This window comes from Anopheles funestus, chromosome 2RL (assembly GCF_943734845.2).
Source record: "Anopheles funestus chromosome 2RL, idAnoFuneDA-416_04, whole genome shotgun sequence".
Classification (NCBI taxonomy): domain Eukaryota; kingdom Metazoa; phylum Arthropoda; class Insecta; order Diptera; family Culicidae; genus Anopheles; species Anopheles funestus.
In genome coordinates, this window is record NC_064598.1 from 102,770,077 (window position 1) to 102,795,140 (window position 25,064).

The 25,064-nt window shown below is 46.3% G+C and overlaps 3 protein-coding genes across 14 annotated transcripts in view; 2 read left to right on the plus strand and 1 right to left on the minus strand.

The window, feature by feature from the left end:
* The window catches only part of LOC125764444 (uncharacterized), a 38,551-nt gene extending 15,508 nt beyond the window's left edge, over positions 1–23,043 (minus strand). For 2 of the 12 annotated variants that reach the window (XM_049428697.1, XM_049428696.1), the window contains exon 1: positions 22,274–23,043. In XM_049428697.1, coding sequence (XP_049284654.1) covers positions 22,274–23,043 — 770 coding nt within the window. Of the gene's footprint in view, positions 1–2,004; positions 2,443–10,517; positions 13,131–13,413; positions 14,373–17,079; positions 17,339–20,556; positions 21,998–22,273 lie in introns of those variants that run through there. The other 10 variants (XM_049428700.1, XM_049428699.1, XM_049428695.1 and 7 more) reach the window with 10 other exon arrangements.
* On the plus strand, positions 200–10,515 carry LOC125764446 (uncharacterized). Its single transcript, XM_049428706.1, has 2 exons — positions 200–418; positions 9,285–10,515. The coding sequence occupies exons 1-2, from the start codon at positions 265–267 to the stop codon at positions 10,076–10,078; spliced, it is 948 nt and encodes a 315-aa protein (XP_049284663.1). The 5' UTR covers positions 200–264; the 3' UTR covers positions 10,079–10,515.
* LOC125764445 (uncharacterized) overlaps positions 2,700–25,064 on the plus strand; it is a 69,643-nt gene continuing 47,278 nt past the window's right edge. Inside the window, exon 1 of the mRNA XM_049428705.1 lies at positions 2,700–8,373. Within this exon, the coding sequence (XP_049284662.1) occupies positions 2,700–3,641 (942 nt within the window). The 3' untranslated portion in view covers positions 3,642–8,373. The remainder of the gene's footprint in view (positions 8,374–25,064) is intronic.

Sequence of the window (25,064 nt, forward strand, 5' to 3'; positions counted from 1 at the left end):
TTGGTCTGGCAAATACGCACATGGAAAGCATTAGGAAATGGGCGTACTTTCTCGTGGTATGCTGGCATAAATCGGTGCAGGAATTTGCTAGCAGTAAGCGACCTATATTGGGTTATTTTTCGGCAGCTGCGTTGGGCATTGGTCTGGCAAAAACGCACACGTAAAGCATTAGGAAATGGGCGTATTTTCTCGTGGTATGCTGGTGTGGATCGGTGCAGGAATTTGCTAGCAGTAAGCGACCGATAATGTTTTGTTTTTCCGTAGATGCGTTGGGGATTGGTCTGGCAAAAACGCACACGGAAAGCATTAGGAAATGGGCATGGTATGCTCGTCGTATGCTGGTGTGGATCGGTGCAGGAATTTGCTAGCAGTAAGCGACCGATAATGTGTGGTTTTTCCGTAGATGCGCTGGGGATCGGTCTGGCAAATACGCACACGGAAAGCATTAGGAAATTGTCGTATTTTCTCGTGGTATGCTGGTATGAATCGGTGCAGAAATTTGCTAGCAGTAAGCGACCGATAATGTGTTGTTTTTCCGTAGATGCGTTAGGGATCGGTCAAGCAAATACGCACACGGAAAGCATTAGGAAATTGTCGTATTTTCTCGTGGTATGCTGGTATGAATCGGTGCAGAAATTTGCTAGCAGTAAGCGACCGATAATGTGTTGTTTTTCCGCAGATGCGTTAGGGATCGGTCAAGCAAATACGCACACGGAAAGCATTAGGAAATGGTCGTATTTTCTCGTGGTATGCTGGTATAAATCGGTGCAGAAATTTGCTAGCAGTAAGCGACCGATAATGTGTTGTTTTTCCGTAGATGCGTTGGGGATCGGTCTGGCAAATACGCACACGGAAAGCATTAGGAAATGGGCGTATTTTCTCGTGGTATGCTGGTATGAATCGGTGCAGAAATTTGCTAGCAGTAAGCGACCGATAATGTGTTGTTTTTCCGTAGATGCGTTAGGGATCGGTCAAGCAAATACGCACACGGAAAGCATTAGGAAATTGTCGTATTTTCTCGTGGTATGCTGGTATAAATCGGTGCAGAAATTTGCTAGCAGTAAGCGACGGATAATGTGTTGTTTTTTCGTAGATGCGTTAGGGATCGGTCTGGCAAAAACGCACACGAAAAGCATTAGGAAATTGTCGTATTTTCTCGTGGTATGCTGGCATAAATCGGTGCAGGAATTTGCTAGCAGTAACCGACCAATAATGGGATATTTTTCGGCAGCTGCGTTGGGCATTGGTCTGGCAAATACGCACACGGAAAGCATTAGGAAATGGGCGTATTTTCTCGTGGTTTGCTGGTATGGATCGGTGCAGGAATCTGCTAGTAGTAAGCGACCGATAATGGGTTATTTTTCGGTAGATGCGTTGGGGATTGGTCTGGAAAAAACGCACACGGAAAGCATTAAGAAATGGGCGTATTTTCTCGTGGTATGCTGGTGTGGATCGGTGCAGGAATTTGCTAGCAGTAAGCGACCGATAATGTGTTGTTTTTCCGTAGATGCGTTGGGAATCGGTCTGGCAAATACGCACACGGAAAGCATTAGGAAATTGTCGTATTTTCTCGTGGTATGCTGGCATAAATCGGTGCAGGAATTTGCTAGCAGTAAGCGACCGATAATGGGATATTTTTCTTCAGCTGCGTTGGGCATTGGTCTGGCAAAAACGCACACGGAAAGCATTAGGAAATGGGCGTATTTTCTCGTGGTATGCTGGCATAAATCGGTGCAGGAATTTGCTAGCAGTAAGCGACCGATAATGGGTTATTTTTCGGCAGCTGCGTTTTGCATTGGAAATGGGCGTATTTTCTCGTGGTATGCTGGCATAAATCGGTGCAGGAATTTGCTAGCAGTAAGCGACCGATAATGGGATATTTTTCGGCAGCTGCGTTGGGCATTGGTCTGGCAAAAACGCACACGGAAAGCATTAGGAAATGGGTGTATTTTCTCGTGGTATGCTGGCATTAATCGGTGCAGGAATTTGCTAGCAGTAAGCGACCGATAATGTGTTGTTTTTTCGTAGATGCGTTAGGGATCGGTCTGGCAAAAACGCACACGAAAAGCATTAGGAAATTGTCGTATTTTCTCGTGGTATGCTGGCATAAATCGGTGCAGGAATTTGCTAGCAGTAAGCGACCGATAATGGGATATTTTTCGGCAGCTGCGTTGGGCATTGGTCTGGCAAAAACGCACACGGAAAGCATTAGGAAATTGTCGTATTTTCTCGTGGTATGCTGGCATAAAGCGGTGCAGGAATTTGCTAGCAGTAAGCGACCGATAATGGGTTATTTTTCGGCAGCTGCGTTGGGCATTGGTCTGGCAAAAACGCACACGGAAAGCATTAGGAAATGGGCGTATTTTCTCGTGGTATGCTGGTGTGGATCGGTGCAGGAATTTGCTAGTAGTAAGCGACCGATAATGGGTTATTTTTCGGCAGCTGCGTTGGGGATTGGTCTGGCAAAAACGCACACGGAAAGCATTAGGAAATGGGCGTATTTTCTCGTGGTATGCTGGTGTGGATCGGTGCAGGAATTTGCTAGTAGTAAGCGACCGATAATGGGATATTTTTCGGCAGCTGCGTTGGGCATTGGTCTGGCAAAAACGCACACGGAAAGCATTAGGAAATTGTCGTATTTTCTCGTGGTATGCTGGCATAAAGCGGTGCAGGAATTTGCTAGCAGTAAGCGACCGATAATGGGTTATTTTTCGGCAGCTGCGTTGGGGATTGGTCTGGCAAAAACGCACACGGAAAGCATTAGGAAATGGGCGTATTTTCTCGTGGTATGCTGGTGTGGATCGGTGCAGGAATTTGCTAGTAGTAAGCGACCGATAATGGGATATTTTTCGGCAGCTGCGTTGGGGATTGGTCTGGCAAATACGCATACGGAAAGCATTAGGAAATGGGCGTATTTTCTCGTGGTATGCTGGTGTGGATCGGTGCAGGAATTTGCTAGTAGTAAGCGACCGATAATGGGTTATTTTTCGGTAGATGCGTTAGGCATTTTGCTGGCAAAAACGCACACGGAAAGCATTAGGAAATGGGCGTATTTTCTCGTGGTATGCTGGCATGGTTCGATGCAGGAATTTGCTAGTAGTAAGCGACCGATAATGGGTTATTTTTCGGCAGCTGCGTTGGGGATTGGTCTGGCAAATACGCATACGGAAAGCATTAGGAAATGGGCGTATTTTCTCGTGGTATGCTGTCATAAATCGGTGCAGGAATTTGCTAGTAGTAAGCGACCGATAATGGGATATTTTTCGGTAGATGCGTTGGGGATTGGTCTGGCAAAAACGCACACGGAAAGCATTAGGAAATGGGCGTATTTTCTCGTGGTATGCTGGCATAAATCGGTGCAGGAATTTGCAAGTAGTAAGCGACCGATAATGGGTTATTTTTCGGCAGCTGCGTTGGGGATTGGTCTGGCAAAAACGCACACGGAAAGCATTAGGAAATGGGCGTATTTTCTCGTGGTATGCTGGTGTGGATCGGTGCAGGAATTTGCTAGTAGTAAGCGACCGATAATGGGTTATTTTTCGGCAGCTGCGTTGGGGATTGGTCTGGCAAATACGCACACGGAAAGCATTAGGAAATTGTCGTATTTTCTCGTGGTATGCTGGCATGATTCGGTGTATTAATCTGCTAGCAGTAAGCGACCGATAATGTGTTGTATTTTCATACATGCGCTGGAGATCGGTCTGGCAATAACGCACACGAAAAGCATTAGGAAATGGGCGTATTTTCTCGTGGTATGCTGGCATAAATCGGTGCAGGAATTTGCTAGCAGTAAGCGACCGATAATGGGTTATTTTTCGGCAGCTGCGTTGGGCATTGGTCTGGCAAATACGCACATGGAAAGCATTAGGAAATGGGCGTATTTTCTCGTGGTATGCTGGCATAAATCGGTGCAGGAATTTGCTAGCAGTAAGCGACCGATATTGGGTTATTTTTCGGCAGCTGCGTTGGGCATTGGTCTGGCAAAAACGCACACGTAAAGCATTAGGAAATGGGCGTATTTTCTCGTGGTATGCTGGTGTGGATCGGTGCAGGAATTTGCTAGCAGTAAGCGACCGATAATGTGTTGTTTTTCCGTAGATGCGTTGGGGATTGGTCTGGCAAAAACGCACACGTAAAGCATTAGGAAATGGGCGTATTTTCTCGTGGTATGCTGGTGTGGATCGGTGCAGGAATTTGCTAGCAGTAAGCGACCGATAATGTGTTGTTTTTCCGTAGATGCGCTGGGGATTGGTCTGGCAAAAACGCACACGTAAAGCATTAGGAAATGGGCGTATTTTCTCGTGGTATGCTGGTGTGGATCGGTGCAGGAATTTGCTAGCAGTAAGCAACCGATAATGTGTGGTTTTTCCGTAGATGCGCTGGGGATCGGTCTGGCAAATACGCACACGAAAAGCATTAGGAAATTGTCGTATTTTCTCGTGGTATGGATCGGTGCAGGAATTTGCTAGCAGTAAGCGACCGATAATGGGTTATTTTTCGGCAGCTGCGTTGGGTATTGGTCTGGCAAAAACGCACACGCAAATACGCAAAAATGGGCGTATTTTCTCATGGTATGCTGGTATGGATCGGTGCAGTAATTTGCTAGCAGTAAGCGACCGATAATGTGTGGTTTTTCCGTAGATGCGTTAGGGATCGGCCAAGCAAATACGCACACGGAAAGCATTAGGAAATTGTCGTATTTTCTCGTGGTATGCTGGTATGAATCGGTGCAGAAATTTGCTAGCAGTAAGCGACCGATAATGTGTTGTTTTTCCGTAGATGCGTTAGGGATCGGTCAAGCAAATACGCACACGGAAAGCATTAGGAAATTGTCGTATTTTCTCGTGGTATGCTGGTATGAATCGGTGCAGAAATTTGCTAGCAGTAAGCGACGGATAATGTGTTGTTTTTCCGTAGATGCTTTGGGGATCGGTCTGGCAAATACGCACACGGTAAGCATTAGGAAATGGCCGTGTTTTCCCGTGGTATGCTGGTATGGATCGGTGCAGGAATCTGCTAACAGTAAGCGACCGATAATGTGTTGTTTTTCCGTAGATGCGTTAGGGATCGGTCAAGCAAATACGCACACGGAAAGCATTAGGAAATTGTCGTATTTTCTCGTGGTATGCTGGTATGAATCGGTGCAGAAATTTGCTAGCAGTAAGCGACCGATAATGTGTTGTTTTTCCGTAGATGCGTTAGGGATCGATCAAGCAAATACGCACACGGAAAGCATTAGGAAATTGTCGTATTTTCTCGTGGTATGCTGGCATAAATCGGTGCAGGAATTTGCTAGCAGTAAGCGACCGATAATGTGTTGTTTTTCCGTAGATGCGTTGGGGATCGGTCAAGCAAATACGCACACGGAAAGCATTAGGAAATGGGCGTATTTTCTCGTGGTATGCTGGTATGAATCGGTGCAGAAATATGCTAGCAGTAAGCGACCGATAATGTGTTGTTTTTCCGTAGATGCGTTAGGGATCGGTCAAGCAAATACGCACACGGAAAGCATTAGGAAATTGTCGTATTTTCTCGTGGTATGCTGGTATAAATCGGTGCAGAAATTTGCTAGCAGTAAGCGACCGATAATGTGTTGTTTTTCCGTAGATGCGTTAGGGATCGGTCTGGCAAATACGCACACGGAAAGCATTAGGAAATGGGCGTATTTTCTCGTGGTATGCTGGTATGAATCGGTGCAGAAATTTGCTAGCAGTAAGCGACGGATAATGTGTTTTTTTTCCGTAGATGCTTTGGGGATCGGTCTGGCAAATACGCACACGGAAAGCATTAGGAAATTGTCGTATTTTCTCGTGGTATGCTGGCATAAATCGGTGCAGGAATTTGCTAGCAGTAACCGACCAATAATGGGATATTTTTCGGCAGCTGCGTTGGGCATTTTTCTGGCAAATAAGCACACGGAAAGCATTAGGAAATGGGCGTATTTTCTCGTGGTATGCTGGTATGGATCTGTGCAGGAATCTGCTAGCAGTAAGCGACCGATAATAAGTTATTTTTCGGTAGATGCGTTGGGAATTTTTCTGGCAAAAACGCACACGGAAAGCATTAACAAATGGGCGTATTTTCTCGTGGTATGCTGGTGTGGATCGGTGCAGGAATCTGCTAGCAGTAAGCGACCGATAATGTGTTGTTTTTCCGTAGATGCGTTGGGAATCGGTCTGGCAAATACGCACACGGAAAGCATTAGGAAATTGTCGTATTTTCTCGTGGTATGCTGGCATAAATCGGTGCAGGAATTTGCTAGCAGTAAGCGACCGATAATGGGTTATTTTTCGGCAGCTGCGTTGGGCATTGGTCTGGCAAAAACGCACACGGAAAGCATTAGGAAATGGGCGTATTTTCTCGTGGTATGCTGGCATAAATCGGTGCAGGAATTTGCTAGCAGTAAGCGACCGATAATGGGTTATTTTTCGGCAGCTGCGTTTTGCATTGGAAATGGGCGTATTTTCTCGTGGTATGCTGGCATCAATCGGTGCAGGAATTTGCTAGCAGTAAGCGACCGATAATGGGATATTTTTCGGCAGCTGCGTTGGGCATTGGTCTGGCAAAAACGCACACGGAAAGCATTAGGAAATGGGCGTATTTTCTCGTGGTATGCTGGCATAAATCGGTGCAGGAATTTGCTAGTAGTAAGCGACCGATAATGGGTTATTTTTCGGCAGCTGCGTTTTGCATTGGAAATGGGCGTATTTTCTCGTGGTATGCTGGCATCAATCGGTGCAGGAATTTGCTAGCAGTAAGCGACCGATAATGGGATATTTTTCGGCAGCTGCGTTGGGCATTGGTCTGGCAAAAACGCACACGGAAAGCATTAGGAAATGGGCGTATTTTCTCGTGGTATGCTGACATGATTCGATGCAGGAATTTGCTAGTAGTAAGCGACCGATAATGGGTTATTTTTCGGCAGCTGCGTTGGGGATTGGTCTGGCAAATACGCATACGGAAAGCATTAGGAAATGGGCGTATTTTCTCGTGGTATGCTGTCATAAATCGGTGCAGGAATTTGCTAGTAGTAAGCGACCGATAATGGGATATTTTTCGGTAGATGCGTTGGGGATTGGTCTGGCAAAAACGCACACGGAAAGCATTAGGAAATGGGCGTATTTTCTCGTGGTATGCTGGCATAAATCGGTGCAGGAATTTGCAAGTAGTAAGCGACCGATAATGGGTTGTTTTTCGGCAGCTGCGTTGGGGATTGGTCTGGCAAAAACGCACACGGAAAGCATTAGGAAATGGGCGTATTTTCTCGTGGTATGCTGGTGTGGATCGGTGCAGGAATTTGCTAGTAGTAAGCGACCGATAATGGGATATTTTTCGGCAGCTGCGTTGGGGATTGGTCTGGCAAATACGCACACGGAAAGCATTAGGAAATGGGCGTATTTTCTCGTGGTATGCTGGCATGATTCGGTGCATTAATCTGCTAGCAGTAAGCGACCGATAATGTGTTGTATTTTCATATATGCGCTGGAGATCGGTCTGGCAAAAACGCACACGAAAAGCATTAGGAAATTGTCGTATTTTCTCGTGGTATGCTGGCATTAATCGGTGCAGGAATTTGCTAGCAGTAAGCGACCGATAATGGGTTATTTTTCGGCAGCTGCGTTGGGCATTGGTCTGGCAAATACGCACATGAAAAGCATTAGGAAATGGGCGTATTTTCTCGTGGTATGCTGGCATAAATCGGTGCAGGAATTTGCTAGCAGTAAGCGACCGATATTGGGTTATTTTTCGGCAGCTGCGTTGGGCATTGGTCTGGAAAAAACGCACACGCAAATACGCAAAAATGGGCGTATTTTCTCGTGGTATGCTGGTGTGGATCGGTGCAGGAATTTGCTAGCAGTAAGCGACCGATAATGTGTTGTTTTTCCGTAGATGCGCTGGGGAATGGTCTGGCAAAAACGCACACGTAAAGCATTAGGAAATGGGCGTATTTTCTCGTGGTATGCTGGTGTGGATCGGTGCAGGAATTTGCTAGCAGTAAGCGACCGATAATGTGTTGTTTTTCCGTAGATGCGCTGGGGATTGGTCTGGCAAAAACGCACACGTAAAGCATTAGGAAATGGGCATGGTATGCTCGTGGTATGCTGGTGTGGATCGGTGCAGGAATTTGCTAGCAGTAAGCGACCGATAATGTGTTGTTTTTTCGTAGATGCGTTGGGGATCGGTCTTGCAAATACGCACACGGAAAGCATTAGGAAATGGGCGTATTTTCTCGTTGTATGCTGGTATGGGTCGGTGCAGAAATTTGCTAGCAGTAAGCGACCGATAATGTGTTGTTTTTCCGTAGATGCTTTGGGGATCGATCTGGCAAATACGCACACGGAAAGCATTAGGAAATGGGTGTATTTTCTCGTGGTATGCTGGCATAAATCGGTGCAGGAATTTGCTAGCAGTAAGCGACCGATATTGGGTTATTTTTCGGCAGCTGCGTTGGGCATTGGTCTGGAAAAAACGCACACGCAAATACGCAAAAATGGGCGTATTTTCTCGTGGTATGCTGGTGTGGATCGGTGCAGGAATTTGCTAGCAGTAAGCGACCGATAATGTGTTGTTTTTCCGTAGATGCGCTGGGGAATGGTCTGGCAAAAACGCACACGTAAAGCATTAGGAAATGGGCGTATTTTCTCGTGGTATGCTGGTGTGGATCGGTGCAGGAATTTGCTAGCAGTAAGCGACCGATAATGTGTTGTTTTTCCGTAGATGCTTTGGGGATCGATCTGGCAAATACGCACACGAAAAGCATTAGGAAATGGGCGTATTTTCTCGTGGTATGCTGGTATGATTCGGTGCAGGAATTTGCTAGCAGTAAGCGACCGATAATGTGTTGTTTTTCCGTAGATGCGTTGGGGATCGGTCTTGCAAATACGCACACGGAAAGCATTAGGAAATGGGCGTATTTTCTCGTGGTATGCTGGTATGAATCGGTGCTGAAATTTGCTAGCAGTAAGCGACGGATAATGTGTTGTTTTTCCGTAGATGCTTTGGGGATCGATCTGGCAAATACGCACACGGAAAGCATTAGGAAATGGGTGTATTTTCTCGTGGTATGCTGGCATAAATCGGTGCAGGAATTTGCTAGCAGTAAGCGACCGATATTGGGTTATTTTTCGGCAGCTGCGTTGGGCATTGGTCTGGCAAAAACGCACACGCAAATACGCAAAAATGGGCGTATTTTCTCGTGGTATGCTGGTATGATTCGGTGCAGGAATTTGCTAGCAGTAAGCGACCGATAATGTGTTGTTTTTTCGTAGATGCGTTAGGGATAGGTCTGGCAAAAACGCACACGAAAAGCATTAGGAAATTGTCGTATTTTCTCGTGGTATGCTGGCATAAATCGGTGCAGGAATTTGCTAGCAGTAACCGACCAATAATGGGATATTTTTCGGCAGCTGCGTTGGGTATTGGTCTGGCAAATACGCACACGGAAAGCATTAGGAAATGGGCGTATTTTCTCGTGGTATGCTGGTGTGGATCGGTGCAGGAATCTGCTAGCAGTAAGCGACCGATAATGGGTTATTTTTCGGTAGATGCGTTGGGGATTGGTCTGGAAAAAACGCACACAGAAAGCATTAGGAAATGGGCGTATTTTCTCGTGGTATGCTGGTGTGGATCGGTGCAGGAATTTGCTAGCAGTAAGCGACCGATAATGTGTTGTTTTTCCGTAGATGCGTTGGGAATCGGTCTGGCAAATACGCACACGGAAAGCATTAGGAAATGGGCGTATTTTCTCGTGGTATGCTGGCATAAATCGGTGCAGGAATTTGCTAGCAGTAAGCGACCGATAATGGGATATTTTTCGGCAGCTGCGTTGGGCATTGGTCTGGCAAATACGCACATGAAAAGCATTAGGAAATGGGCGTATTTTCTCGTGGTATGCTGGCATAAATCGGTGCAGGAATTTGCTAGCAGTAAGCGACCGATATTGGGTTATTTTTCGGCAGCTGCGTTGGGCATTGGTCTGGCAAAAACGCACACGCAAATACGCAAAAATGGGCGTATTTTCTCGTGGTATGCTGGTATGATTCGGTGCAGGAATTTGCTAGCAGTAAGCGACCGATAATGTGTTGTTTTTTCGTAGATGCGTTAGGGATCGGTCTGGCAAAAACGCACACGAAAAGCATTAGGAAATTGTCGTATTTTCTCGTGGTATGCTGGCATAAATCGGTGCAGGAATTTGCTAGCAGTAACCGACCAATAATGGGATATTTTTCGGCAGCTGCGTTGGGCATTGGTCTGGCAAATACGCACACGGAAAGCATTAGGAAATGGGCGTATTTTCTCGTGGTATGCTGGTGTGGATCGGTGCAGGAATCTGCTAGCAGTAAGCGACCGATAATGGGTTATTTTTCGGTAGATGCGTTGGGGATTGGTCTGGAAAAAACGCACACGGAAAGCATTAGGAAATGGGCGTATTTTCTCGTGGTATGCTGGCATAAATCGGTGCAGGAATTTGCTAGCAGTAAGCGACCGATAATGGGATATTTTTCGGCAGCTGCGTTGGGGATTGGTCTGGTAAAAACGCACACGGAAAGCATTAGGAAATGGTCGTATTTTCTCGTGGTATGCTGGCATAAATCGGTGCAGGAATTTGCTAGCAGTAAGCGACCGATAATGGGTTATTTTTCGGTAGATGCGTTGGGCATTGGTCTGGCGAAAACGCACACGGAAAGCATTAGGAAATGGGCGTATTTTCTAGTGGTATGCTGGCATAAATCGGTGCAGGAATTTGCTAGCAGTAAGCGACCGATAATGGGTTATTTTTCGGCAGCTGCGTTGGGCATTGGTCTGGCAAATACGCATACGGAAAGCATTAGGAAATGGGCGTATTTTCTCGTGGTATGCTGTCATAAATCGGTGCAGGAATTTGCTAGTAGTAAGCGACCGATAATGGGATATTTTTCGGTAGATGCGTTGGGGATTGGTCTGGCAAAAACGCACACGGAAAGCATTAGGAAATGGGCGTATTTTGTCGTGGTATGCTGGCATAAATCGGTGCAGGAATTTACAAGTAGTAAGCTACCGATAATGAGTTATTTTTCGGCAGCTGCGTTGGGGATTGGTCTGGTAAAAACGCACACGGAAAGCATTAGGAAATGGGCGTATTTTCTCGTGGTATGCTGGCATAAATCGGTGCAGGAATTGTTAGTAGTAAGCGACCGATAATGGGATATTTTTCGGTAGATGCGTTGGGGATTGGTCTGGCAAAAACGCACACGGAAAGCATTAGGAAATGGGCGTATTTTCTCGTGGTATGCTGGCATAAATCGGTGCAGGAATTTGCTAGCAGTAAGCGACCGATAATGGGTTATTTTTCGGTAGATGCGTTGGGCATTGGTCTGGCGAAAACGCACACGGAAAGCATTAGGAAATGGGCGTATTTTCTAGTGGTATGCTGGCATAAATCGGTGCAGGAATTTGCTAGCAGTAAGCGACCGATAATGTGTGGTTTTTCCTTAGATGCTTTGGGAATCGGTCTGGCAAATACGCACACGGAAAGCATTAGGAAATTGTCGTATTTTCTCGTGGTATGCTAGCATAAATCGGTGCAGGAATTTGCTAGCAGTAAGCGACCGATAATGGGTTATTTTTCGGTAGATGCGTTGGGCATTGGTCTAGTAAAAACGCACACGGAAAGCATTAGGAAATGGTCGTATTTTCTCGTGGTATGCTGGCATAAATCGGTGCAGGAATTTGCTAGCAGTAAGCGACCGATAATGGGTTATTTTTCGGTAGATGCGTTGGGCATTGGTCTGGCGAAAACGCACACGGAAAGCATTAGGAAATGGGCGTATTTTCTAGTGGTATGCTGGCATAAATCGGTGCAGGAATTTGCTAGCAGTAAGCGACCGATAATGGGTTATTTTTCGGCAGCTGCGTTGGGCATTGGTCTGGCAAATACGCATACGGAAAGCATTAGGAAATGGGCGTATTTTCTCGTGGTATGCTGTCATAAATCGGTGCAGGAATTTGCTAGTAGTAAGCGACCGATAATGGGATATTTTTCGGTAGATGCGTTGGGGATTGGTCTGGCAAAAACGCACACGGAAAGCATTAGGAAATGGGCGTATTTTGTCGTGGTATGCTGGCATAAATCGGTGCAGGAATTTACAAGTAGTAAGCTACCGATAATGAGTTATTTTTCGGCAGCTGCGTTGGGGATTGGTCTGGTAAAAACGCACACGGAAAGCATTAGGAAATGGGCGTATTTTCTCGTGGTATGCTGGCATAAATCGGTGCAGGAATTGTTAGTAGTAAGCGACCGATAATGGGATATTTTTCGGTAGATGCGTTGGGGATTGGTCTGGCAAAAACGCACACGGAAAGCATTAGGAAATGGGCGTATTTTCTCGTGGTATGCTGGCATAAATCGGTGCAGGAATTTGCAAGTAGTAAGCGACCGATAATGGGTTATTTTTCGGCAGCTGCGTTGGGGATTGGTCTGGCAAAAACGCACACGGAAAGCATTAGGAAATGGGCGTATTTTCTCGTGGTATGCTGGTGTGGATCGGTGCAGGAATTTGCTAGTAGTAAGCGACCGATAATGGGTTATTTTTCGGCAGCTGCGTTGGGGATTGGTCTGGCAAAAACGCACACGGAAAGCATTAGGAAATGGGCGTATTTTCTCGTGGTATGCTGGCATGATTCGATGCAGGAATTTGCTAGTAGTAAGCGACCGATAATGGGTTATTTTTCGGCAGCTGCGTTGGGGATCGGTCTGGCAAATACGCATACGGAAAGCATTAGGAAATGGGCGTATTTTCTCGTGGTATGCTGGTGTGGATCGGTGCAGGAATTTGGTAGTAGTAAGCGACCGATAATGGGTTATTTTTCGGTAGATGCGTTGGGCATTGGTCTGGCAAAAACGCACACGGAAAGCATTAGGAAATGGGCGTATTTTCTCGTGGTATGCTGGTGTGGATCGGTGCAGGAATTTGCTAGTAGTAAGCGACCGATAATGGGTTATTTTTCGGCAGCTGCGTTGGGGATCGGTCTGGCAAATACGCATTTGGAAAGCATTAGGAAATGGGCGTATTTTCTCGTGGTATGCTGGTGTGGATCGGTGCAGGAATTTGCTAGTAGTAAGCGACCGATAATGGGTTATTTTTCGGCAGCTGCGTTGGGGATTGGTCTGGCAAAAACGCACACGGAAAGCATTAGGAAATGGGCGTATTTTCTCGTGGTATGCTGGCATAAATCGGTGCAGGAATTTGCAAGTCGTAAGCGACCGATAATGGGTTATTTTTCGGCAGCTGCGTTGGGGATTGGTCTGGCAAAAACGCACACGGAAAGCATTAGGAAATGGGCGTATTTTCTCGTGGTATGCTGGTGTGGATCGGTGCAGGAATTTGCTAGTAGTAAGCGACCGATAATGGGTTATTTTTCGGCAGCTGCGTTGGGGATTGGTCTGGCAAAAACGCACACGGAAAGCATTAGGAAATGGGCGTATTTTCTCGTGGTATGCTGGCATGATTCGATGCAGGAATTTGCTAGTAGTAAGCGACCGATAATGGGCTATTTTTCGGCAGCTGCGTTGGGCATTGGTCTGGCAAATACGCATACGGAAAGCATTAGGAAATGGGCGTATTTTCTCGTGGTATGCTGGTGTGGATCGGTGCAGGAATTTGCTAGTAGTAAGCGACCGATAATGGGTTATTTTTCGGTAGATGCGTTGGGCATTGGTCTGGTAAAAACGCACACGGAAAGCATTAGGAAATGGTCGTATTTTCTCGTGGTATGCTGGCATAAATCGGTGCAGGAATTTGCTAGCAGTAAGCGACCGATAATGGGTTATTTTTCGGTAGATGCGTTGGGCATTGGTCTGGCAAAAACGCACACGGAAAGCATTAGGAAATGGGCGTATTTTCTAGTGGTATGCTGGCATAAATCGGTGCAGGAATTTGCTAGCAGTAAGCGACCGATAATGGGTTATTTTTCGGCAGCTGCGTTGGGCATTGGTCTGGCAAATACGCATACGGAAAGCATTAGGAAATTGTCGTATTTTCTCGTGGTATGCTGTCATAAATCGGTGCAGGAATTTGCTAGTAGTAAGCGACCGATAATGGGATATTTTTCGGTAGATGCGTTGGGGATTGGTCTGGAAAAAACGCACACGGAAAGCATTAGGAAATGGACGTATTTTCTCGTGGTATGCTGGCATAAATCGGTGCAGGAATTTGCAAGTAGTAAGCGACCGATAATGGGTTATTTATCGGCAGCTGCGTTGGGGATTGGTCTGGCAAAAACGCACACGGAAAGCATTAGGAAATGGGTGTATTTTCTCGTGGTATGCTGGTGTGGATCGGTGCAGGAATTTGCTAGTAGTAAGCGACCGATAATGGGTTATTTTTCGGCAGCTGCGTTGGGGATTGGTCTGGCAAAAACGCACACGGAAAGCATTAGGAAATGGGCGTATTTTCTCGTGGTATGCTGGCATGATTCGATGCAGGAATTTGCTAGTAGTAAGCGACCGATAATGGGTTATTTTTCGGCAGCTGCGTTGGTGATCGGTCTGGCAAATACGCATACGGAAAGCATTAGGAAATGGGCGTATTTTCTCGTGGTATGCTGGTGTGGATCGGTGCAGGAATTTGGTAGTAGTAAGCGACCGATAATGTGTTATTTTTCGGTAGATGCGTTGGGCATTGGTCTGGCAAAAACGCACACGGAAAGCATTAGGAAATGGGCGTATTTTCTCGTGGTATGCTGGCATGATTCGATGCAGGAATTTGCTAGTAGTAAGCGACCGATAATGGGTTATTTTTCGGCAGCTGCGTTGGGGATTGGTCTGGCAAATACGCACACGTAAAGCATTAGGAAATGGGCGTATTTTCTCGTGGTATGCTGTCATAAATCGGTGCAGGAATTTGCTAGTAGTAAGCGACCGATAATGGGATATTTTTCGGTAGATGCGTTGGGGATTGGTCTGGCAAAAACGCACACGGAAAGCATTAGGAAATGGGCATGGTATGTTCGTGGTATGCTGGTGTGGATCGGTGCAGGAATTTGCTAGCAGTAAGCGACCGATAATGTGTTGTTTTTCCGTAGATGCGCTGGGGATCGGTCTGGCAAATACGCACACGAAAAGCATTAGGAAATTGTCGTATTTTCTCGTGGTATGGATCGGTGCAGGAATTTGCTAGCAGTAAGCGACCGATAATGGGTTATTTTTCGGCAGCTGCGTTGGGCATTGGTCTGGCAAAAACGCACACGCAAATACGCAAAAATGGGCGTATTTTCTCATGGTATGCTGGTATGGATCGGTGCAGTAATTTGCTAGCAGTAAGCGACCGATAATGTGTGGTTTTTCCGTAGATGCGTTAGGGATCGGCCAAGCAAATACGCACACGGAAAGCATTAGGAAATTGTCGTATTTTCTCGTGGTATGCTGGTATGAATCGGTGCAGAAATTTGCTAGCAGTAAGCGACCGATAATGTGTTGTTTTTCCGTAGATGCGTTAGGGATCGGTCAAGCAAATACGCACACGGAAAGCATTAGGAAATTGTCGTATTTTCTCGTGGTATGCTGGTATGAATCGGTGCAGAAATTTGCTAGCAGTAAGCGACGGATAATGTGTTGTTTTTCCGTAGATGCTTTGGGGATCGGTCTGGCAAATACGCACACGGAAAGCATTAGGAAATGGCCGTGTTTTCCCGTGGTATGCTGGTATGGATCGGTGCAGGAATCTGCTAACAGTAAGCGACCGATAATGTGTTGTTTTTCCGTAGATGCGTTAGGGATCGGTCAAGCAAATACGCACACGGAAAGCATTAGGAAATTGTCGTATTTTCTCGTGGTATGCTGGTATGAATCGGTGCAGAAATTTGCTAGCAGTAAGCGACCGATAATGTGTTGTTTTTCCGTAGATGCGTTAGGGATCGATCAAGCAAATACGCACACGGAAAGCATTAGGAAATTGTCGTATTTTCTCGTGATATGCTGGCATAAATCGGTGCAGGAATTTGCTAGCAGTAAGCGACCGATAATGTGTTGTTTTTCCGTAGATGCGTTGGGGATCGGTCTGGCAAATACGCACACGGAAAGCATTAGGAAATGGGCGTATTTTCTCGTGGTATGCTGGTATGAATCGGTGCAGAAATATGCTAGCAGTAAGCGACCGATAATGTGTTGTTTTTTCGTAGATGCGTTAGGGATCGGTCAAGCAAATACGCACACGGAAAGCATTAGGAAATTGTCGTATTTTCTCGTGGTATGCTGGTATAAATCGGTGCAGAAATTTGCTAGCAGTAAGCGACCGATAATGTGTTGTTTTTCCGTAGATGCGTTAGGGATCGGTCTGGCAAATACGCACACGGAAAGCATTAGGAAATGGGCGTATTTTCTCGTGGTATGCTGGTATGAATCGGTGCAGAAATTTGCTAGCAGTAAGCGACGGATAATGTGTTGTTTTTCCGTAGATGCTTTGGGGATCGGTCTGGCAAATACGCACACGGAAAGCATTAGGAAATTGTCGTATTTTCTCGTGGTATGCTGGCATAAATCGGTGCAGGAATTTGCTAGCAGTAACCGACCAATAATGGGATATTTTTCGGCAGCTGCGTTGGGCATTTTTCTGGCAAATAAGCACACGGAAAGCATTAGGAAATGGGCGTATTTTCTCGTGGTTTGCTGGTATGGATCGGTGCAGGAATCTGCTAGCAGTAAGCGACCGATAATAAGTTATTTTTCGGTAGATGCGTTGGGAATTTTTCTGGAAAAAACGCACACGGAAAGCATTAGGAAATGGGCGTATTTTCTCGTGGTATGCTGGCATAAATCGGTGCAGGAATTTGCTAGCAGTAAGCGACCGATAATGGGTTATTTTTCGGCAGCTGCGTTTTGCATTGGAAATGGGCGTATTTTCTCGTGGTATGCTGGCATCAATCGGTGCAGGAATTTGCTAGCAGTAAGCGACCGATAATGGGATATTTTTCGGCAGCTGCGTTGGGCATTGGTCTGGCAAAAACGCACACGGAAAGCATTAGGAAATGGGCGTATTTTCTCGTGGTATGCTGGCATAAATCGGTGCAGGAATTTGCTAGCAGTAAGCGACCGATAATGGGTTATTTTTCGGCAGCTGCGTTTTGCATTGGAAATGGGCGTATTTTCTCGTGGTATGCTGGCATCAATCGGTGCAGGAATTTGCTAGCAGTAAGCGACCGATAATGGGATATTTTTCGGCAGCTGCGTTGGGCATTGGTCTGGCAAAAACGCACACGGAAAGCATTAGGAAATGGGCGTATTTTCTCGTGGTATGCTGGCATGATTCGATGCAGGAATTTGCTAGTAGTAAGCGACCGATAATGGGTTATTTTTCGGCAGCTGCGTTGGGGATTGGTCTGGCAAATACGCATACGGAAAGCATTAGGAAATGGGCGTATTTTCTCGTGGTATGCTGTCATAAATCGGTGCAGGAATTTGCTAGTAGTAAGCGACAGATAATGGGATATTTTTCGGTAGATGCGTTGGGGATTGGTCTGGCAAAAACGCACACGGAAAGCATTAGGAAATGGGCGTATTTTCTCGTGGTATGCTGGCATAAATCGGTGCAGGAATTTGCAAGTAGTAAGCGACCGATAATGGGTTGTTTTTCGGCAGCTGCGTTGGGGATTGGTCTGGCAAAAACGCACACGGAAAGCATTAGGAAATGGGCGTATTTTCTCGTGGTATGCTGGTGTGGATCGGTGCAGGAATTTGCTAGTAGTAAGCGACCGATAATGGGATATTTTTCGGCAGCTGCGTTGGGGATTGGTCTGGCAAATACGCACACGGAAAGCATTAGGAAATGGGCGTATTTTCTCGTGGTATGCTGGCATGATTCGGTGCATTAATCTGCTAGCAGTAAGCGACCGATAATGTGTTGTATTTTCATACATGCGCTGGAGATCGGTCTGGCAAAAACGCACACGGAAAGCATTAGGAAATTGTCGTATTTTCTCGTGGTATGCTGGCATAAATCGGTGCAGGAATTTGCTAGCAGTAAGCGACCGATAATGGGTTATTTTTCGGCAGCTGCGTTGGGCATTGGTCTGGCAAATACGCACATGAAAAGCATTAGGAAATGGGCGTATTTTCTCGTGGTATGCTGGCATAAATCGGTGCAGGAATTTGCTAGCAGTAAGCGACCGATATTGGGTTATTTTTCGGCAGCTGCGTTGGGCATTGGTCTGGCAAAAACGCACACGCAAATACGCAAAAATGGGCGTATTTTCTCGTGGTATGCTGGTGTGGATCGGTGCAGGAATTTGCTAGCAGTAAGCGACCGATAATGTGTTGTTTTCCGTAGATGCGCTGGGGAATGGTCTGGCAAAAACGCACACGTAAAGCATTAGGAAATGGGCGTATTTTCTCGTGGTATGCTGGTGTGGATCGGTGCAGGAATTTGCTACCAGTAAGCGACCGATAATGTGTTGTTTTTCCGTAGATGCGCTGGGGATTGGTCTGGCAAAAACGCACACGTAAAGCATTAGGAAATGGGCATGGTATGCTCGTGGTATGCTGGTGTGGATCGGTGCAGGAATTTGCTAGCAGTAAGCGACCGATAATGTGTTGTTTTTTCGTAGATGCGTTGGGGATCGGTCTTGCAAATACGCACACGGAAAGCATTAGGAAATGGGCGTATTTTCTCGTTGTATGCTGGTATGGGTCGGTGCAGAAATTTGCTAGCAGTAAGCGACCGATAATGTGTTGTTTTTTCGTAGATGCGTTGGGGATCGGTCTTGCAAATACGCACACGAAAAGCATTAGGAAATGGGCTTATTTTCTCGTGGTATGCTGGTATGATTCGGTGCAGGAATTTGCTAGCAGTAAGCGACCGATAATGTGTTGTTTTTCCGTAGATGCGTTGGGGATCGGTCTGGCAAATACGCACACGGAAAGCATTAGGAAATGGGCGTATTTTCTCGTGGTATGCTGGTATGAATCGGTGCAGAAATTTGCTAGCAGTAAGCGACGGATAATGTGTTGTTTTTCCGTAGATGCTTTGGGGATCGGTCTGGCAAATACGCACACGGAAAGCATTAGGAAATGGGTGTATTTTCTCGTGGTATGCTGGCATAAATCGGTGCAGGAATTTGCTAGCAGTAAGCGACCGATAATGTGTTGTTTTTTCGTAGATGCGTTAGGGATCGGTCTGGCAAAAACGCACACGAAAAGCATTAGGAAATTGTCGTATTTTCTCGTGGTATGCTGGCATAAATCGGTGCAGGAATTTGCTAGCAGTAACCGACCAATAATGGGATATTTTTCGGCAGCTGCGTTGGGCATTGGTCTGGCAAATACGCACACGGAAAGCATTAGGAAATGGGCGTATTTTCTCGTGGTATGCTGGTGTGGATCGGTGCAGGAATCTGCTAGCAGTAAGCGACCGATAATGGGTTATTTTTCGGTAGATGCGTTGGGGATTGGTCTGGAAAAAACGCACACGGAAAGCATTAGGAAATGGGCGTATTTTCTCGTGGTATGCTGGTGTGGATCGGTGCAGGAATTTGCTAGCAGTAAGCGACCGATAATGTGTTGTTTTTCCGTAGATGCGTTGGGAATCGGTCTGGCAAATACGCACACGGAAAGCATTAGGAAATGGGCGTATTTTCTCGTGGTATGCTGGCATAAATCGGTGCAGGAATTTGCTAGCAGTAAGCGACCGATAATGGGATATTTTTCGGCAGCTGCGTTGGGCATTGGTCTGGCAAAAACGCACACGGAAAGCATTAGGAAATGGGCGTATTTTCTCGTGGTATGCTGGCATAAATCGGTGCAGGAATTTGCTAGCAGTAAGCGACCGATAATGGGTTATTTTTCGGCAGCTGCGTTTTGCATTGGAAATGGGCGTATTTTCTCGTGGTATGCTGGCATAAATCGGTGCAGGAATTTGCTAGCAGTAAGCGACCGATAATGGGTTATTTTTCGGTAGATGCGTTGGGCATTGGTCTAGTAAAAACGCACACGGAAAGCATTAGGAAATGGTCGTATTTTCTCGTGGTATGCTGGCATAAATCGGTGCAGGAATTTGCTAGCAGTAAGCGACCGATAATGGGTTATTTTTCGGTAGATGCGTTGGGCATTGGTCTGGCAAAAACGCACACGGAAAGCATTAGGAAATGGGCGTATTTTCTAGTGGTATGCTGGCATAATTCGGTGCAGGAATTTGCTAGCAGTAAGCTACCGATATTGGGTTATTTTTCGGCAGCTGCGTTGGGCATTGGTCTGGCAAATACGCATACGGAAAGCATTAGGAAATGGGCGTATTTTCTCGTGGTATGCTGTTATAAATCGGTGCAGGAATTTGCTAGTAGTAAGCGACCGATAATGGGATATTTTTCGGTAGATGCGTTAGGGATTGGTCTGGCAAAAACGCACACGGAAAGCATTAGGAAATGGGCGTATTTTGTCGTGGTATGCTGGCATAAATCGGTGCAGGAATTTGCTAGTAGTAAGCGACCGATAATGGGTTATTTTTCGGCAGCTGCGTTGGGGATTGGTCTGGTAAAAACGCACACGGAAAGCATTAGGAAATGGGCGTATTTTCTCGTGGTATGCTGTCATAAATCGGTGCAGGAATTGTTAGTAGTAAGCGACCGATAATGGGATATTTTTCGGTAGATGCGTTGGGGATTGGTCTGGCAAAAACGCACACGGAAAGCATTAGGAAATGGGCGTATTTTCTCGTGGTATGCTGGCATAAATCGGTGCAGGAATTTGCAAGTAGTAAGCGACCGATAATGGGTTATTTTTCGGCAGCTGCGTTGGGGATTGGTCTGGCAAAAACGCACACGGAAAGCATTAGGAAATGGGCGTATTTTCTCGTGGTATGCTGGTGTGGATCGGTGCAGGAATTTGCTAGTAGTAAGCGACCGATAATGTGTTGTTTTTCGGCAGCTGCGTTGGGGATTGGTCTGGCAAAAACGCACACGGAAAGCATTAGGAAATGGGCGTATTTTCTCGTGGTATGCTGGCATGATTCGATGCAGGAATTTGCTAGTAGTAAGCGACCGATAATGGGTTATTTTTCGGCAGCTGCGTTGGGGATCGGTCTGGCAAATACGCACACGGAAAGCATTAGGAAATGGGCGTATTTTCTCGTGGTATGCTGGTGTGGATCGGTGCAGGAATTTGGTAGTAGTAAGCGACCGATAATGGGTTATTTTCCCGTAGATGCGTTGGTCATTGGTCTGGCAAAAACGCACACGGAAAGCATTAGGAAATGGGCGTATTTTCTCGTGGTATGCTGGCATGATTCGATGCAGGAATTTGCTAGTAGTAAGCGACCGATAATGGGTTATTTTTCGGCAGCTGCGTTGGGGATCGGTCTGGCAAATACGCATACGGAAAGCATTAGGAAATGGGCGTATTTTCTCGTGGTATGCTGGTGTGGATCGGTGCAGGAATTTGCTAGCAGTAAGCGACCGATAATGGGTTATTTTTCGGCAGCTGCGTTGGGGATTGGTCTGGCAAAAACGCACACGGAAAGCATTAGGAAATGGGCGTATTTTCTCGTGGTATGCTGGCATAAATCGGTGCAGGAATTTGCAAGTAGTAAGCGACCGATAATGGGTTATTTTTCGGCAGCTGCGTTGGGGATTGGTCTGGCAAAAACGCACACGGAAAGCATTAGGAAATGGGCGTATTTTCTCGTGGTATGCTGGTGTGGATCGGTGCAGGAATTTGCTAGTAGTAAGCGACCGATAATGGGTTATTTTTCGGCAGCTGCGTTGGGGATTGGTCTGGCAAAAACGCACACGGAAAGCATTAGGAAATGGGCGTATTTTCTCGTGGTATGCTGGCATGATTCGATGCAGGAATTTGCTAGTAGTAAGCGACCGATAATGGGTTATTTTTCGGCAGCTGCGTTGGGCATTGGTCTTGCAAATACGCATACGGAAAGCATTAGGAAATGGGCGTATTTTCTCGTGGTATGCTGGTGTGGATCGGTGCAGGAATTTGGTAGTAGTAAGCGACCGATAATGGGTTATTTTTCGGCAGCTGCGTTGGGGATTGGTCTGGCAAAAACGCACACGGAAAGCATTAGGAAATGGGCGTATTTTCTCGTGGTATGCTGGCATAAATCGGTGCAGGAATTTGCAAGTAGTAAGCGACCGATAATGGGTTATTTTTCGGCAGCTGCGTTGGGGATTGGTCTGGCAAAAACGCACACGGAAAGCATTAGGAAATGGGCGTATTTTCTCGTGGTATGCTGGTGTGGATCGGTGCAGGAATTTGCTAGTAGTAAGCGACCGATAATGGGTTATTTTTCGGCACCTGCGTTGGGGATCGGTCTGGCAAATACGCATACGGAAAGCATTAGGAAATGGGCGTATTTTCTCGTGGTATGCTGGTGTGGATCGGTGCAGGAATTTGCTAGTAGTAAGCGACCGATAATGGGTTATTTTTCGGCAGCTGCGTTGGGGATTGGTCTGGCAAAAACGCACACGGAAAGCATTAGGAAATGGGCGTATTTTCTCGTGGTATGCTGGCATAAATCGGTGCAGGAATTTGCTAGCAGTAAGCGACCGATAATGGGTTATTTTTCGGCAGCTGCGTTGGGGATTGGTCTGGCAAAAACGCACACGGAAAGCATTAGGAAATGGGCGTATTTTCTCGTGGTATGCTGGTGTGGATCGGTGCAGGAATTTGCTAGTAGTAAGCGACCGATAATGGGTTATTTTTCGGCAGCTGCGTTGGGGATTGGTCTGGCAAAAACGCACACGGAAAGCATTAGGAAATAGGCGTATTTTCTCGTGGTATGCTGGCATGATTCGATGCAGGAATTTGCTAGTAGTAAGCGACCGATAATGTGTTAATTTTCGGCAGCTGCGTTGGGCATTGGTCTTGCAAATACGCATACGGAAAGCATTAGGAAATGGGCGTATTTTCTCGTGGTATGCTGGTGTGGATCGGTGCAGGAATTTGGTAGTAGTAAGCGACCGATAATGGGTTATTTTTCGGTAGATGCGTTGGGCATTGGTCTGGTAAAAACGCACACGGAAAGCATTAGGAAATGGTCGTATTTTCTCGTGGTATGCTGGCATAAATCGGTGCAGGAATTTGCTAGCAGTAAGCGACCGATAATGGGTTATTTTTCGGTAGATGCGTTGGGCATTGGTCTGGCAAAAACGCACACGGAAAGCATTAGGAAATGGGCGTATTTTCTAGTGGTATGCTGGCATAAATCGGTGCAGGAATTTGCTAGCAGTAAGCGACCGATAATGGGTTATTTTTCGGCAGCTGCGTTGGGCATTGGTCTGGCAAATACGCATACGGAAAGCATTAGGAAATTGTCGTATTTTCTCGTGGTATGCTGTCATAAATCGGTGCAGGAATTTGCTAGTAGTAAGCGACCGATAATGGGATATTTTTCGGTAGATGCGTTGGGGATTGGTCTGGAAAAAACGCACACGGAAAGCATTAGGAAATGGACGTATTTTCTCGTGGTATGCTGGCATAAATCGGTGCAGGAATTTGCAAGTAGTAAGCGACCGATAATGGGTTATTTTTCGGCAGCTGCGTTGGGGATTGGTCTGGCAAAAACGCACACGGAAAGCATTAGGAAATGGGTGTATTTTCTCGTGGTATGCTGGTGTGGATCGGTGCAGGAATTTGCTAGTAGTAAGCGACCGATAATGGGTTATTTTTCGGCAGCTGCGTTGGGGATTGGTCTGGCAAAAACGCACACGGAAAGCATTAGGAAATGGGCGTATTTTCTCGTGGTATGCTGGCATGATTCGATGCAGGAATTTGGTAGTAGTAAGCGACCGATAATGGGTTATTTTTCGGTAGATGCGTTGGGCATTGGTCTGGCAAAAACGCACACGGAAAGCATTAGGAAATGGGCGTATTTTCTCGTGGTATGCTGGCATGATTCGATGCAGGAATTTGCTAGTAGTAAGCGACCGATAATGGGTTATTTTTCGGCAGCTGCGTTGGGGATTGGTCTGGCAAATACGCATACGGAAGGCACTAGGAAATGGGGGTATTTTCTCGTGGTATGCTGTCATAAATCGGTGCAGGAATTTGCTAGTAGTAAGCGACCGATAATGGGATATTTTTCGGTAGATGCGTTGGGGATTGGTCTGGCAAAAACGCACACGGAAAGCATTAGGAAATGGGCGTATTTTCTCGTGGTATGCTGGCATAAATCGGTGCAGGAATTTGCAAGTAGTAAGCGACCGATAATGGGTTATTTTTCGGCAGCTGCGTTGGGGATTGGTCTGGCAAAAACGCACACGGAAAGCATTAGGAAATGGGCGTATTTTCTCGTGGTATGCTGGTGTGGATCGGTGCAGGAATTTGCTAGCAGTAAGCGACCGATAATGTGTTGTTTTTCCGTAGTGCGTTGGGGATTGGTCTGGCAAAAACACACACGTAAAGCATTAGGAAATGGGCGTATTTTCTCGTGGTATGCTGGTGTGGATCGGTGCAGGAATTTGCTAGCAGTAAGCGACCGATAATGTGTTGTTTTTCCGTAGATGCGCTGGGGATTGGTCTGGCAAAAACGCACACGGAAAGCATTAGGAAATGGGCACGGTATGCTCGTGGTATGCTGGTGTGGATCGGTGCAGGAATTTGCTAGCAGTAAGCGACCGATAATTTGTGGTTTTTCCGTAGATGCGCTGGGGATTGGTCTGGCAAATACGCACACGAAAAGCATTAGGAAATTGTCGTATTTTCTCGTGGTATGGATCGGTGCAGGAATTTGCTAGCAGTAAGCGACCGATAATGGGTTATTTTTCGGCAGCTGCGTTGGGCATTGGTCTGGCAAATACGCACACGCAAATACGCAAAAATGGGCGTATTTTCTCGTGGTATGCTGGCATGATTCGGTGCATGAATCTGCTAGCAGTAAGCGACCGATAATGTGATATTTTTCCGTAGATGCGTTGGGGATCGGTCTTGCAAATACGCACACGTAAAGCATTAAGAAATGGGCGTATTTTCTCGTGGTATGCTGGTATGGATCGGTGCAGTAATTTGCTAGCAGTAAGCGACCGATAATGTGTGGTTTTTCCGTAGATGCTTTGGGAATCGGTCTGGCAAATACGCACACGGAAAG

Coding starts and splice junctions, on each gene's coding strand:
- LOC125764446 (XM_049428706.1), top strand. CDS start 265: ATGCGTTGGGGATTGGTCTGGCAAAAACGCACACGGAAAGCATTAGGA. Junction 419..9,284: donor CGTAGATGCGCTGGGGATCG/GTCTGGCAAATA, acceptor CGTTAGGGATAG/GTCTGGCAAAAACGCACACG.